General features: G+C 35.1%; 1 protein-coding gene across 2 annotated transcripts in view; it reads left to right on the top strand.

Annotated features, from left to right (window-relative positions):
• The window catches only part of LOC118196560 (calcium-activated chloride channel regulator 2-like), a 59,890-nt gene that overhangs the window by 26,409 nt on the left and 16,561 nt on the right, over window positions 1-16,920 (top strand). For both annotated transcript variants that reach the window (XM_035368029.2, XM_035368030.2), the window contains exons 8-11: window positions 5,219-5,518; window positions 8,487-8,726; window positions 8,843-8,980; window positions 15,322-15,472. In XM_035368029.2, coding sequence (XP_035223920.2) covers window positions 5,219-5,518; window positions 8,487-8,726; window positions 8,843-8,980; window positions 15,322-15,472 — 829 coding nt within the window. The remainder of the gene's footprint in view (window positions 1-5,218; window positions 5,519-8,486; window positions 8,727-8,842; window positions 8,981-15,321; window positions 15,473-16,920) is intronic.

The raw sequence follows: 16,920 nt of genomic DNA, 5'->3' as shown, positions 1-16,920 counted from the left end.
ATTCAAATAAAAGATAATATATTCAAATTAAATCTAGCTAAGTCCTTTATTTTCTATCCTGATTATTTCAAAATACTTTGCACCAATAGAGGTTGCCTATTTAACATTTGATAAATTTGCATTTTAGTATGATAATGCCCTAAAGCTATATAACGTCGATTTAGCAAAATGCTGAAGATCTGCAGTCATGCATACTGCAAGGTATTCAACTAGAGGTAGATGCAGTGTCCAGTTGTCTTGTTTGGCATTTCAGTTTTGATTAGTTTGATTCCCTTTAAATGTAAGTTAAATATCAAGTTTAACTTGCAACCTAATCGATTAAGTGAATGCCAAACAGAACACGTAGACGCTGTATAAACCCAGTATGTATAGCTTGCAGTATGCATGGCTGCTGATCTTCTTCATCATTTTTCTAAATCAACATTTTATAGCTTTAGGGTGTTATCATATTAAAATACAGACCAATCAAAAGTTCAAAGTTTAGTATGAGTTGATTCTAGAGGCATTTCATATGCTTTATGTTTTAGCACTATATCTGATACAGTGTCAATCAAACGCGTTTTCAGTTACACAAATTGGTCCACCAACCCAGCATCGAACGAGTGGTTAAAATCGCTAATCACTGGCAGTTCGACCCATGTTCACATCACAAGCTGACTGTATGAGTTCCTTCTGTTTCGCCTCGAGTACAACGTAAATGCAAGCCAGTTTCCCTAAAATGCCCTTTACGAAGTCAGCCCTTCTTTTAGGTACATAAGCCTTCACGTGCTTTGCGTTATTAAAATAACCAAACCATTGCATTATATTGCTCGTAGTAGTATATTGGGCTGCACACGCTCAACAAGCACATCGTAATATTTCATTGTACTCAACATCTGTCCAGGACTGGCTCTGAACATTTATTTTATCACCCGCTACAATTTCTGGGGCTTATAAATTTTACCTCCAGGGTTCTTCCTAAATTCTGCCTTCCGGTGTGGTCACCTGTCCTGAATGCGGATCATTTGCAGTCAAATCGCAAATTATAAAGAAAGAAAAGCACGGGGTGCTAGAAACAGAGGGATCTGCGGACTTCGGAATTGTACAAAAATGTGGGGGCCGTTTGAAGATCTAACATCTGTGCATTCAGTATGCTTCGCTGCACAGTCATGAGTCATTTATGTCATCATTATTTGAGAATACGCACATTTGTGAACAACTGTTTTCAAAAGTGAAACACACTAAGAGTAAAATTAGAATCAGAATGTCAGATGAACACATTGAGAACTCACTGAAAACTGCAACCATTTCCATCGAATCAGATAATTACTCATTAGTTTCTCATATCCAAGGTCAAATATTACATTAATATTAAGATTTCTTGTTATATTTGTAATCTTATTTAATTTATTTTAATTTTTACAATATTTTTTTATTTTTAAATTATTACAAAATTTATTACGAAATTTTATGTATAATATGCTAACACAGTTTCAATACAATTAATATTAAAATAATTCTCTGTTGCTGTCATTATATTAAAAAATCACAAATGAATAAGTATTAAATTTCTTAAATATATTTTTACATTGGGAGGGGGGATAATTAGCCATCTTTGGTGTTAGGCAATGGCAGCTCGGCATATTAATCAAATGAATCATTGCTTCACTTTAAATTTTTCTGTATAGGCGCTTTCTTATGTATAGCACACACTGAGCAAATTTGAAACTAACGCCGTCAGACCCGCACATTTCTCTCCTAGAGGTGAAATGCAAAAAATTCTTTCAGTGTTCAAACCCCAGCAAACCTGAAAATTTTTAATGAAACCTACGCTTATTTGGGAGTGGTGTGATTCGCTTATTTGGGATTTCACGAGCTGCCACTGGTATTAAAAATAATTTGAGTGACCCAAAATGTCTCCCTTCTTACAACGTCGCCCAGAGAAGCTAATCTACAAGGTTGGACACTTCTGATCTTGACGATGGTTTCGGAAGACCGAAATGAACAGCGATTGCTGTCCAAATGTGTGTGTTTCGAAATACGCCTTATCCGGTAGATCTGGTACAGACGCACAACGGCTCATTACAGTCAGCATCTCAACATGCTAGGAGCATAGTTGCTAACTTCGCCCTTGGAAAAACGTCCATTCTACTACCTCTACAAACGTCTTCCACAGGTTATAGTATTTAACGACGTTGATTGCCGTATTAATGAGCCCGGATTCGAAACCCGGAGAAAGCATTGCTATTTGTATGTCCATAGTATTTATACGGCCTCAGAGACAAGAGGTCTCTGAAAATACAGAGCGAGCCGAAAATTCTTTCAAGTGGTTAGTAGTAGGAAAAGAGGCGTAGGCAATCCTCGAACCGCCCCCCCCCCGTGGTGTTCTCCCTCAAAAGTGGGGCAGAAGTTTAACAGTTAGCAAGGCCCGGCAATACCAAATATATACTTGAAGTCATGCACAGGTAAGGGTCTTGCTTCAGCTTTTATCTGTAAGTCTGTGGGCGTTTGGCGAATGACAATTTTCTGCACGAACGTCTTACCGGTTCTTCAACAATTCCCTCTATCGCATTACTCAAGGTTCTTTAATATACTAAGGTTAGGCCAGGAACAGAAAAAGCGTGCCATTGGTTGCTGGTAGTGACGTCACCCGGGAGACAAGACGCATCGGCCGACGCGTCTGCTACATGATTTTGGTAATGGAAAAAATGTAAACTAAAGCAAAATAATCATTTTATATGTGGTAGATATACCGGAAATACGGGGTATATACTTTCCGATTAAGTATTTTGTTAAAGAAAATGTTTATTTTATGCACAGAATTCGTACGAATGCTGAAAATAATTGTAAACATTAAATTCTTTTCGTAAAGGAAAGCATTAGAAAATGAAAAACGATATTTAAGTTAATTAAGGGAAATAAATATTGTAAAACAAGGTATTTTTCAATATTTTTTCGTAGTATTGTTTGCACTAAATAAATCTTGTTGAACAGAACACATGATGGCATAACTGCTAAGACCATGGTAAAAACATAATCAAAAAGTATTATTCTATTTATTTTCATTGCTCATGCACTTTCCATGAGAAATATATGATCGTGATTTTCAGTTTAAATTACATATCTCAAGCAAAAGTATATATAAAAAGATTTGACTTAACAAATTCATATTTAAATACCATAAAATTCTACAAATTTCTTAATATCCGTCATTATACTTTTAAATAGTATACTTATCACATTCTTTTTAAAGTGAAAAGTCACTTCATACTGATTCACTTCAGATTATTGCAGAAGTGCGTATATTTTCATTATAATCTAAAAGTACTCTTATAATCCCTTACACTCCCAAGATTTCTATATAACATTTATCCTGACGTGATTATTTGCTATAGTAAATAATCTTCGATATTGGCATCCTATTCTTCCTTTCATACATTAAAAATGGAACAATTGAGTGGTAAAGTCGCTGAACACTGGGTAGTTCGGTTCGAATCCCGCGAACGGGCTGGCTGCATGGGTGTTTTCGTGGTTTTCCTCATGCGTAACGTGTATACGAGCCAGTTTCCCTGAGAAAGTCCTCCACGAAGGCATCACACCTATTACGCAGATAGCCCTAGTGTGCTTTGCTATAATTAAATACACCACCACATCTTAATTTCAATTCAGTCTGTACACAAATTAAATATTTTTAATCACTAATGTATTTTTATTAGCTTGTTTCTTAAAATACTTTTGTTATACTCGAAATATGTGTTCAATATTGAATTATTTTTCTTTCTCTTATAATTAAAAACAAGTTATATGGAATCAAAATTAAAACATATGCAGCAGTTAAATAACACTGAACAGAATATCTTACTTTCTCTTTCGCTATTTGTATTCTAGCATTATACACAGATTTGTTTTCCTTCAGGTTCAAGCATGTGTAAGTTATATCAATTAAATTACATCACACATACCTGTATGCATCAGTTAAATAACACTGAAGGAAATATGTCACTCACTCATTCGATGTTTGCAGCATAGTGTGGTCGAGAAATTGTCCTTTCCTCACGGTGAGGCATGTATCAGTTTACTTAGTTCGCAAAGCTTAACCCAGACGCTGCTTCAATACATAGAGTTACGTTTGGGATGTAAAGAAAGTAACCAAAACATGTGAATGAAGTTGGATACGCAAATTTATTAACTAATCATTTAGGTACTCAGTATTGGTAAACATGACACTGAGTTTAAATATCTCACTACGATGTAAGTCTCATACACAAAATGAAGATTATGATAAAAAATGATTTAAAATGAGAAATTTTTCAATTTAAATGTAAAATAGCAGTAAAATGAAAAATAAATGTAAAATTACGTCACAGTTATGTATGAAAACTACATAAATTCATTAAAAAAATAGTTATTTTATCTGATTGTAAAAAGTGTTTTCCGCCAAAAAACGTATTAACGTGTATAATTCTGACACAACGCTATAGCACAATTTACCACTTCCGCTTAGGTATAATAGCAAATTAACAACACAAATCAAATCAAACTGTTGATGCAACGAAAGTAAACAAATGCCAAGAACTAACGCTGTCACCCACATGACGTCATGCGTATGTGGCATAACTTTCTCCCTGCACTGCGCATCGCTCTTGGGCCCCCCTGGCATTACTGTTGTGTTTCCGGAACTGCATGTAGTAACTATTTTCATTAACCATACTTTGGATCATTACATTATCAATCATCGAGCCTAAAATCCAGATGCAAGTGATTATTCCGTTTGATATTAACACACACAAATTTATTTACATATAACACAATGGTTAAAAGCATTATTATTAAGCGCATACCTTCGTTGCTATTAGGTTTAACACCCTAGCTCTTCCAAGAAACTGAAGTTCTAGAATAACATCAGAGACAGGACGTTCGGAGCGCCACCTAACGGCGGGAGCTATCAATTCATAACACTGCGTTACTATTTGATTCCGATTCGTTCTGTGAGTAACCTACACCTCACAAAAGTTTGCGTACGCTGTTGAGAATCACTTTGCATAAGATGTCTCTTTATATATATATTGATTAAGAGAAATAGATTTATTTCTTAATTAAGTATATATTAAGTATTTTTAATGCGTACATATTGTATGTAGAAAAGCGATGAAGTCATAGAAAAATATTTATGTAAATATAAATACTAGCAATACATTCACTGATTTGTTAATATTTATCCATGTATGCTCTTTTTTAGGCATTTCAACAATATGGAGAGATAGTGATTGCAACTGCCACCGACATAACAGAAGAAACTTACAAAAATGTGGCGAGAATGTTAGACTCAAAAAAACTTCCAATTCATATTCTCTTTTTCAAGAAAAGACTGAAGGAACCTCCTTTGTTGCAAAAACTATCTATTCACTCTGGTGGAAAATTCTTCTACATCGTAGAAGATTTTAGTTCTGAATACCCTGTCTCAAGCTTAACGTTGCTCTACGAAGCTTTCAGATCGATCTATCAAGGATTTTCGTGGATGAATCACAACCATGTTTTGGTAAGTTACAGAATATATATATATATATATATATATATATATATATATATATATATGTCACCACAGGCTTGTATACTACATATATACCGTATAAGTCTGTTCTTTCAATTCAGATCTCATTAATTTCTGAATAGTTCAAAGCGTGATAAAAAAAGAAATTTTTTATTATGCTGAATACATTTTGATTATAAAAATGAGAATTATACAATAATCGTATTATAATAATGACTATATTATAACAATGAATAATAATTACATAATGAAAAATTTCATATATCATAGCAGAGTTTAAGAAAGGCTGAAGAATTATGGGCCTGTACTGGAAAAGGCGTCCACGGCTAAGTTCTTATATGCACGTTTTCTGTATTTCCTAAATGGCAAGCTAATATATTAGTGTTGAGAGGCAGGAAAGAAATTTGGTCATTGGTCATACGGAATGTTCAAGCTCCTAAGCTAAAGAGAGAGCCTCTACTTCTTCATCATAATTCACTTTTCCTAGAGAGAAACTTTGCTTAAAAGTTATTAAAAGGCAGTTAACTGATTAAAGCTATGTGATGGCATTTACCATGCATTGATGAAAAAAAAAACTTATCCTTGGTTTTCTGTATCTGTAACTTTTGCTAAGAGCATAATTACTTAGGTTACGTATAAACTTATACTGGATTTTGTCTTCTGACAGGAAAGCGTTATATGCAATCCTTAGGCTGTTTTAAGTTTGAGATCGTCCTCCATCTGCTGGTTTCTAACAAATCATAGGGCGTAATGGATTATATGTAGGACCTTATTGCCCAGTCGCTGGCCAGGATTAAAACAAAGCGTTCCGAGCGTATAAATAGTACACTGGTGTGCAAAAATTAAGGACGAGACGGTTTTTTCAATATAACTTTGTACAAAAGCTTTCCAAATCAACACATTTAATACCATAACATCCCCAATATGTAAGGACATGAGTAATGTAAGCAACACTTACTAAAAGAGAAATCAGAGGGATAAAATGAAGCTTTATTGAAAAAGTAGCATGGAGCGCAATGCGACTAAGGGGCGGAACATCCTTGTGATGGGTGTTCAGCAAGAAACATCCGGTCTTTAATAGGGGATATGATATTCCCTGACTGCTAGGCAGGTTTCACAGCGTCTGCCCATGCTGAGAATGAGGGTGTCAATGAGTTGTTGAGGCATTGCTGCCCATTCGTCTTGCACCGCCAATCGAAGCTCCGGAATCGTTACTGGTGGTAAGGTACTAGCTGCCAAGCGTCAGCCTAGAAAATCCCATACATGCTCGATAGGATTGAGATCCGGAGATCGTGCCGGCCAATCCATATGTTCAATATCCTCACTCTCTAAGAGCTGTTCGGCAGCTACTGTGCGATGACATGGTGCATTGTCGTCCATGAAAAGGAACTGCGGACCCATAGCGCCTCTAAAAAGACTCACATATGGAAGAAGAATCTCGTTACAGTAACGGGTCCCGTTGACTGAACCTGCGTCGAAGATGTGAAGGTCTATACGACTACCAAGCATGATGCCTCCCCAAACGAGAACACCGCCACCTCCATACCTGTCCCTTTCAATGATGTTCGAGGGATGATTGCGGCTTCCCCGCTCTCTCCAGATGAGTATGCGATGAGAATCGCTACTCAGACTGAATCTGCTCTCATCTTTAAAGAGTACTCGTCCCCATTCATTGTCTCTCCAATTCCGGTGTTCCCGGCACCACAGAGAACGCCTTCTCCGATGGGCAGGCGTTAGAGGTACACACCGTACAGGGCGTCGTACAAACAGACCACCACCGTGCAGTCTTCTGGCCACTGTAAAACACGATATCGGTCGTCCAGTCGCCTGTGTCGTGTGTCTAGCGATTTCTCCCGCTGTCTGCCGCCTGTTTCTTCTGGCCTGTAAGGCAATATACCGGTCATCTGCTAGTGTGGTTCCTTGTGGACAACCACTACTAAACCCCGGATAGCTGTTCCTGTAGTTTGAAATTGTCTCCAAAGTCGTGAAACGATGCTGTGAGCAATTCCGAACTCTGCAGCCACACTTGTCACACTGCTTCCTTCCTCCAACTTCCCATTGATTAGACCTCGGGTAAAAGCATCCAGATGTCGTCTAACAGAGCAGCAACTCGGTGTGATTTTAACTGCTATACGGCGTGCAATCTCTTTGCCAGAAATACTGATCTTACACCGACAACATGCTTTATACTACTCAGACACTCCCCCATTACGTCTACCTGCATATCTGCGCATGTGCTACCGTACATCACCTTACTTAATCTCCTGATTGGTCTTTCTGTCCGCTCTGCCTCTTCGTTCAGCTGATATGCTAATTTTTTGACTTCGTCCTTAATTTTTGCACACCAGTGTACTGCAACTAACTACGCATCGCATTTCACCACTTCACCTTTCTGTTGTCAACGTGTCGCTTAGCTTCTGATAGCTATTCTCCCTCATGTAAGATGTAATTGCGTATCTAAAAATTGTGGAGAGCTTTTGGCACCCCTAGTTTTCTACCTATTAAGAAGATATATGCTGAGAAATTCGTCATCCAAAAATAAATTATGTTTAACAGCCAAGCTAGTCGTGCTTCTTCCAAAATTACCTTCGATCATCCACTACGCCGCAGTTTTTAGTGATCTACGCATCAGTTTTCTTCGGCCGTGATGAAAAAGTGAACTGATGACTTTCCTATTCAAGCTGTCATCTGATTTCAAGTTACCTACAACAAAATAATTCCTCATATATATATATATATATAAAATATTCATCCGGATATATATCCGAATTAATGTTACACATTAAAAATAAAAATTTCAATTATTTGTTTGCATTTTTCGGAAGCGAAGATATATGTTTTAATCAGCTGTCAGGTGAATAGAGTGAAATTTAAAAGTCAGATTTTAAGCTTCTCTTTATTACTCTGCCAATTTAAATCTAATTCTAGCGTATATTGTTTGAACTTCTCTTTCCAGGTAGACAAAATGACGTTTTACAATGGTAATTCTCCCAGATATTCTATGTCTTTCACCAGTGACAAGAGCATGAAGAATTTTCAGGTTCTGCTCACAGGTCCTCATTTCATTATGGGACCACCTGTCATTAAAGATAAAATCCTCCTCAGTTATGGAAATGAGAGCTACGCGCCGGGACATCCTTCATTTGTATATAAAATCAAAATACCAGCCTATGTATTCCGTATCAAAGATCCGCAGGTATAAAGTATAGTGAAATTAGCGATTTACTTTTAATCACTCACCTATATTGTTGCATTTCACACAAGAAAGTACTGATTTAAATGTATGTTATTTTAAACTGTCTGCCATTTCAGCCTGGCACTTGGACTCTGTCTTTCGAAAGAAAACCTGGTTACGACAACCCGTTAGTCGTCATGATCAGATCATCAACCAAACGTTATAATGAAATTATTAACCTTCAGCCTTGGCTTGCAGTAGAAGATACAATAAAAGTAAGCATCTGTATACAATATGAACACCATTTAAGTTGTTTTTGTATGTGTATGAGGTAAACTTTCAAGTGCTTGTGATGATTGCTTATAAGTTATGCAAGTTTTATCGACGTTGAACTACAAATATGTTACAAAGTCAAACATTTGATAAAAGTACATTTAAATGTGAAGTTTTAATAATACTTACAGAGTATCTAATCGAATACTTAGAACTAGACACAGTGTGAAGCTTTAGAAATAAAAGAAAGAGGAAACGAATTTAAAATGATTATTATATTACGATTATTTAAGTTATGGGAAAGTACACGAGGGCTATCAACGCGTCTTTTCTAAGGGTTTGGTTTTCGTTTAATTTATTCGATTAGGACAAAGCACGCGAGAGTTATCTACCTAAGGGAAGGGATGCATTCGTGGAGGACTTTCTAAGGGAAATTGTCTCTTATCGTTACAAACGGGGAGATCACGAAAACGCCCGTATAAACAACCCATTCACCAGGGTTCGAATCCAGATCGAATTACCAATGTTTAGCGCTTTTAGCAATCGGCTGCTAGTGGAAAATTCTTATTATACAACGTAACATTTAATTTATTGAAAATTTCCAATACATTAAAATTTTACTTGAAAACCAAATACAATACTTGCAATGCAATACAAAATGAAAAATCTCCTTATCCTCTCTTCAAATTTTCTGCTGTGAAACTTGATTCAGATATTCCTCATTACCATGTGAAATACGAAATAATTCGCAAAATGTGTCAATGTTGTCGCAAAAAAATTAACTGACGAAAGAATTTAAAACATACTCCAACGGCCGTTTTTTTCATATTGGCATCAATTTCAACACGCACTTCTAAGGCAGAAAAGTTACTCTCATACTATTGTTCTCATATTATTGAAATATTCTCTTATACTATTGCAAATGCTCATACTATTGTCCTACAAATATTACTAGGCTTCCATTCATATTTATCGCACTTTCTTTACTATGTTTATTAATAGGAAATTCAATTAAAATACTACATGAAATTTTTCGAACTTGATCGATTTAACTTTATTAAGCGTGAGTATTCCAAAAAAAATTTTTTTTTTTTTTAAATAAAAGAATATTGAATAACTACTAGTATTTGAAAAAAATCAAACCGATAACATTACAAAACATAATTAATTCTCTTGTTTGCTGCAGAAAATCAAAATATTAATGAATTAACTTTCTCACTCTGATTGCTTTCATGGTTTATCTTTTCCTCAGGAAGCACTCTACTTCTGATAGATAGAAAGCAGTACTGAAATTTGCGATAATTAATAATTTCTAATGATTTTCAGAAATCCAATACATTTAAATTTAAACACAGTTTTCCAGTAAAATGCTGAAAAAAAAAACACGTATTTGAAAAGTGTCTTTTAATCCATATAAATACTGTTTATGATTAATTGTCAATTTATTCTGACACTTGTGGGGCTAAAGAAGTCAAATATAAGAAATGAAGAATTTCACACCTCTTTTGGCTGTCCTATCAGTTAAAAAGGATTATATTCCAAATGACAGAAGAAAATTGTATTCTTATGATTTAATTGGAATTTGCGTATTAGGATTTGTTTGAAAGTAGTAGTTGCCCATAATGGTTAACCCTATTAATGCAGCTGACTGTATTTTTAAAGTTATATTTTATACTCCGCTCCATATAGAAAATTAACTGACATACAAAAGCGTTTCAAATGAAACTTGTCTTACACATAGAAAAGCATATTCTTAAAAAAATTAGCTTAAAAAAATTACACGATCTCAGTAGTTAAATATATACAGGGAATTTAGTAAGTATTACGACTACAGTTTCCGCTAATATAAACGCTACCTATACAGGGCATTGATGCAGCAGTTACTCCAAGAATACTGTATATCATGTGTTATTCACGGAAGTTTCCAAATCATTATAACTTTAAAGGGTTTCAAGCATTTATATGCCACATATTCTCAAGTAAAACTCATGTATTCATGTAAAACTAATTTCAGGCAAGAAATCCTGGGATCAAAACTGCCAAGGAATGAATACTTGGTAAATCGTAAACGATGCCTGATGCTCTCATCTGAATATGACAGATGTAGGCAGAGGCAAGACTGGCACCTGTGCATCCATCTAGACACATTAATTGTGGCTGGACTTGCTAACTGCTAAATTTCCATTATGGATGGAATTCTGGAGAAGAACATCCCGGGAAGCAGTACGAGTGTCTTCTACCCTTCTTACCCAACTATAAACCTCTCGAGAGATTTCGGCTTGCCGTGCATTTTGAGTGACATCTTGCCACACAGACAATATACGCTTACAGATATCCATGCTTCAGGATTTAAGTTCGGCCCTTCGGTATGGCAGCCAATAACGTTAACCACTATCTCGCCTGGGGCGGGCATTTGATTATGAAAATGTATTATTTTACTGAAAAATGCCCCTTGTTATACCTCGAAAATATGTTATGAATCTTATCAGCAAGTCCTTGTGTATAATTGTATCGTGCGTACATTATTCAAAATAAAATAAAATTATTTGGCTGTTAATACTGATGGCAACCCAAAACCATGACTTCAGACTAACAAAGCACGTGGATTCATTAGTAACAGATGGATCAGCAAGACTGCCACGTTGCCTTCACATTCTCGTTCAGAGACGTATTTGCTGAGATAGAAGCTAGATGACCCCCCTGAATACTATATCATACTAGTATCCTGAGGTGACTCTGGTACGACAGCACTGCGAGCATTCTTGCTATGGTTCGGTAACATTGAATTTTTTTTAAAAGATGGTTTAAATGACTCAACCAATTAACGAGAAACTGTTTGCTTCGATATTTTGTCTTCGAAATTTCTCAATATGCAACTCAAATTGTAGTCCTGGTGGAATATGAGGTAGCTACTGTTTGAGGTCAGTCACATTAATTTGTTGACGAGATTAATCATGTCACATTGATGATGAATCTGAAATATGACTGTTTTCAAGAAAAAACATTTGAACAGTAAATGAAGTTTAAGGACCAAAGTCTGATTTCTGAATTTCTATTTAAAACTGTAAGGATATACCTGTTAATATTTTTGGTGACAATAGGAAAGGATTCACTCATTGCTCTTCCATGATACATGCTTCGACTCTGACGGTGGACACTGATATCTTCTCTTTATGTTTAGCCTCACTCAATGGACTTTTTGCTATCACTCTGAGAACTTTGCTATGTATCTGATGAAATATGTAGTTCCTTCATCTGAAACTATATTCTTACGTTATGCTGTACAATATCTTGTTAGTCTGGGATAGGATTTCGGCCCAGAAACCCATGCTTCGTGGCCTTCGACCTCCTAAGAATAGAAAATGGGAAAGGATTCCGTTTTCGACATATTTCTATAACCTAAAAATTCCGGTAAGGAGTGGCGTAGCCAGAGCTTTTGGATCCCAGTAACGCATCTGGTTACTAATGAAGAAAAGGAAATTTGAGCTCTGAGTGTACTGTATAATTTACAACACTTAGGAAGAAAATAAAAAGGGAAAACAATTTTTCAAATAATGGTAATTTTTTTCAGGGCTGGATTAATAGTTAAACAATATAAACACGCTCTTGTAGTGCTTCAAGGTGAAAGGCGACTACAGAAATTTTTACTAGAAAAATTGGTAAGTCAAGATTTTCCTTCACCTTCTTTTCCCCCTACTTTTAACTTAACAGAGTTTAGAAGAGAAATTAACAGAGTTTTATTTCAAGCATGGCTTGAAATAAAGCATAAGCTTGTCTTCAAGCTTTGCTTTTTTAGGATTAGTTTGTACAGACATTTTTTTAAGGCATAAAACGGGAAAAATACGAAACAGTTTTATACGAAATTACACATACATACGTATACATTATACGAAATTCAAACCATAAATCTCTTGCTCAAACGTGCTAGCAAATCACAAGAGCCGTTAAAGAGTAAAGAAATAATTCCTTATTTCACCGGGCTTTGTATTGTTGATTCAGTAAATAAATTTATACAAAAAAGAAATATACCATGTAAGATACAGGGTTAAGAAGAAATGCGTAAAATATAGAGCTAAGGAAAGAAGCTCTAGATTGATGGACAATATATATATAATTGTGCTTTGTTACTTTTATCTGTCAGACTGCACAATAAGTGAATATATAGAAAGATGTTATAACAATATACTATTATTTACTGAAATAAAAAATATGAATTATTGAAAAATTTGAAAAAAAAATTACAATTCTTTCATAAAATGTATCTTTATAATCTTAAAACATTGACTTACATGAAAGCCTTAAAACATAATCTTAAAAACATATTTATATCGAAACCTTCTTAACCAAAATTATTTAAATGTGTGATTTTTATGAAATGTTATTACCTACTAAATTTCTTAATCACTTTGCTTTTAATTTCTCTTTATTTCTGCATCTCTTTTTTTCTACGTTCTTTAATTTTTTTATAATTATCCTTAATACTGTAGCCAAGCAATATGGCTTTTAAAATTAATGGATCCATTTTTTTCGGCCATTTGACTTCAGTGCCTTATTATGACAAGATTGAATAAAATTAAATGTAGAGAAAATTGAAATTAATACGCATTTTTTATAATTTATAAACAAGTACTAGCATAACATCCGATGGCTGAGAAATAACCGATTGCTGTGAAAATTCCTTGTTACATCCTGGGTTCGATTTCCGGAAAAAATATATATATATTTGAATGCATCGGTAATTTGTTATTTACATATGCAGCCAATTTTTCTAAAAACGTTTTTCACAGACTTCTCTTTTCAAAGCTTAGGAATCTTGAAAAATAAAGCATAAGCTTGTCTTCAAGCTTTGCTTTTTTAGGATTAGTTTACACAGGCATTTTTTTAAGGCATAAAACGTGAAAAATACGAAACAGTTTTATACGAAATTACACATACATACATATACATTATACGAAATTCAAACCATATTTGAAAAAGGAAAATCAATTTTCAACTCATACAGAGTTTTGTCTTAAACTTTGAAGAAGGGTTTAGAAAGAAGGGCAATTTATTTTAATGCGTTTGCTTAGATTTAAAGTGTGCTCGAGAAAAAGGTACGTAAGGTGTATTTCCTTAAATAGTAATTTTAGAAGCAATATGCATTCAATTAAAAAATGTTTCAGAAAAGGCATGAAATTTTATGAAAACAACTTTTGCCTGGTGGGTGGGATGGGCTGAGCAAGTAATAAAATGTAACTTTCCATAGAGCGTTTTTTTCCATCGCACCAAATTTCTAATTAATGAAATATTTATTATACTTTAATAAGTTAAATATAAAGTTCTTTACCCTTAAGAGTGCAAAATTCCCGAATTTATTAACATTATGACTTACTTATGATATTGACTGAGGACTTACATATGATATGACAGAATTCCTTAGTTTTGAATGGAAATTTTTATTCTTTTTAACCCTTTCCGGCAAAATAAAACATGCAAGTGGAATAAGTTTTATCTCAAGACAGGAACAGAAACCTGGTCGACATCCAGGTTTGCTTAGAACAGTGAAAGCATTCTCCTCTTTTGATAATAGATCCTTCGTAAGGCATGAGGTAGGACACTTAAAAGACTCTAACGGGTCCTTATATGTCAGCATATTTTTTATACCCCTATTAACGCCACTGGCGATATCCTTAAGCTCTCTCTAGCTCTGACAAAGAGAAGTAATCAAGGATTACTGTATTCCAGACCAGAAGAAAGGACAGCAGTTATTACTGCACGTCTGCCTAACAGATAATTACATACAGCCACATTGTCATGGCTTTTGGTGATTTACAATTTTGATTTCGGCTAATGCTTGTTATATAGTGGTAAAAGTCCATTGTCATTCACCTTTCATTTCCGACACATAGCCGTAATGTAATTTGTAATAGGTATTGTACATATTTGCAGTAAATGTACGAAACATTATCTAATGAGCAAACAACTTGTGGTGTTCCTCTGAAGTTTGGGAGCCCGCAACTGCGAGGCCCCTAAATCGGTCCTGCTACCACTAATCGTTCATGATTTAAACTTACAACACCTGTAATGAACTCCTCAATTAGACAAATATACGTTGCGAATGGCTTAACAAAGCCATTTTTCTCTCTTAATTTCTGTCCTGGAATATAGGAAACAATGTAAAAACTAAGTATCCATATGTCTGAGAAAGTTTTTAAAATTAATTTTTTCTTTTTAGAACACTTTTCAAAAGACTTCTTTGTTTCCTTAGTCATATCCTGAAACATATATTTTTTTCTATAAACATACCTAAATTAGCTCGCAATAATCTTTTAAATTATTTTTTATTCTTTACTATTTGTTACAGAGCAGCAAACCAAAGCATCCTCCAGTCGCAATGTATGTCGATGTAAGAAAGGGTAATCAACCCATCACCAATGTTAAAGTTACAGCTCATATTTCCCAACCGAACACTAACAAGGAAATTCTCTTAGAATTATACGATGGTGGAGAAGGAGGTATGTCTGAAGTTATGAATTGTCCTTTAATTATTTTAAAACATTGAAAGATGTACTTTCTGTCGCAAAACGTATTTAGTATGGTTGTCCAGTTTGCTGTTACATCTTGAAAAAATAAATTAGAATTTCGCACTTAAAAGTTTCCTAAAAATTATCGAGGATGTATGTTTAAAATAATGAAATAATCGAAAGTAAAGTTATAGAATTTTTGTTAATTAACCGGTTATCTTTTGATTTTGACTGTATTTCTACTTTCGCCGGCCCCCAGCAGCCTACAAATGAGTTAAAGCATACAAGCATAGAGTTCTTGAGTTCGAGAAAGAGACAGCCACCAGGAGCCATCGCTTACTTCTCATTCTAATATTTCACCCCGCTGCTATGGTGCTTAACATGCTTTAGCTTTGCTAATCGCAATTGCTTTGTGAAAGACTGAGGGACAGAGGAATTTAATATTTTATATGTATTTAATATTTTAATTTGACCGGAACATTTATTTAATGTTATCCTGCAAGTAACGGTTTTTCCTTTTATGTTATTGGATAACTTGTGTCACCGTTAGGTTGATAAGTAAATAAAAAAATATGTTAGTCATTCATCTGAGTTTGTTTTCTGTACTATAGGAATTATAATGGGACGCTAAGTCATCTATCTATCTTTGTGGTTTAACATGTCAACAATCAAGGTAGTGTGGAACCATAGAAAGCATTACCGTCTTATTTGCACACCAGTGGCTTCACTACAAGGACATGCATATTATAGAGCATGCCAAAGAAGAAGAGCAACAATATTACTTAGTATTCTGGAGGTTAGAAGAAGCAAAGCGTCGTTGGAATGATTTTAGTATAATGCTTCGTTTTAGAGATTTGCGACTTCAAATTTCCAGAACCTCACTTCCAACCAGACTGCTTGAGGGACACATAGTGATGTGCTCGCAAGGCTACAGTGTCCTGCAAGATGTATTTTCGTGTCCGAAGTGTTCAATTCGCCGACTATTGACATTAAAGTGATTGTGCTGTAGCGTTAGATTATGAACTGTCTGACACAATCGCAGATGCCTGGCGTCTCCGAATGTTGTTGAAAGTTAACTGAATGCGCGCAATGAGTTCTTCTATAACATTCAAGGATTTCTGGTGCGCAAAAGGGGTTTGAAATCCGGCGAACAGACTGGCTGTATGGGTGTTTATGGGTTTCTTCTCATGTGTAACATGTATGCGTGCCAGCTTTCCTTAGAAAATCATTCACAGAGATATCCCTGCAATTAGGCAGACAGCTCTAATCAGATATATCCAAAACCCAAACCTAGCGCACTAATGAATTTACATGGGCTCATGAGACGAAATTGATGAGATTCAAATGTGGCGAACTGCTGACCGTAGGAATATCACCCAAAATAAGTCACAGTGCTCTTTTCTTTGGACAACCAGAAGTGATAGCGGAGCATTTTGAAA

Source organism: Stegodyphus dumicola, chromosome 6 (assembly GCF_044657685.1).
Source record: "Stegodyphus dumicola isolate Sdum_Otavi_A_Nest chromosome 6, ASM4465768v1".
Classification (NCBI taxonomy): domain Eukaryota; kingdom Metazoa; phylum Arthropoda; class Arachnida; order Araneae; family Eresidae; genus Stegodyphus; species Stegodyphus dumicola.
This window is presented reverse-complemented; position numbering and strand designations above follow the sequence as displayed.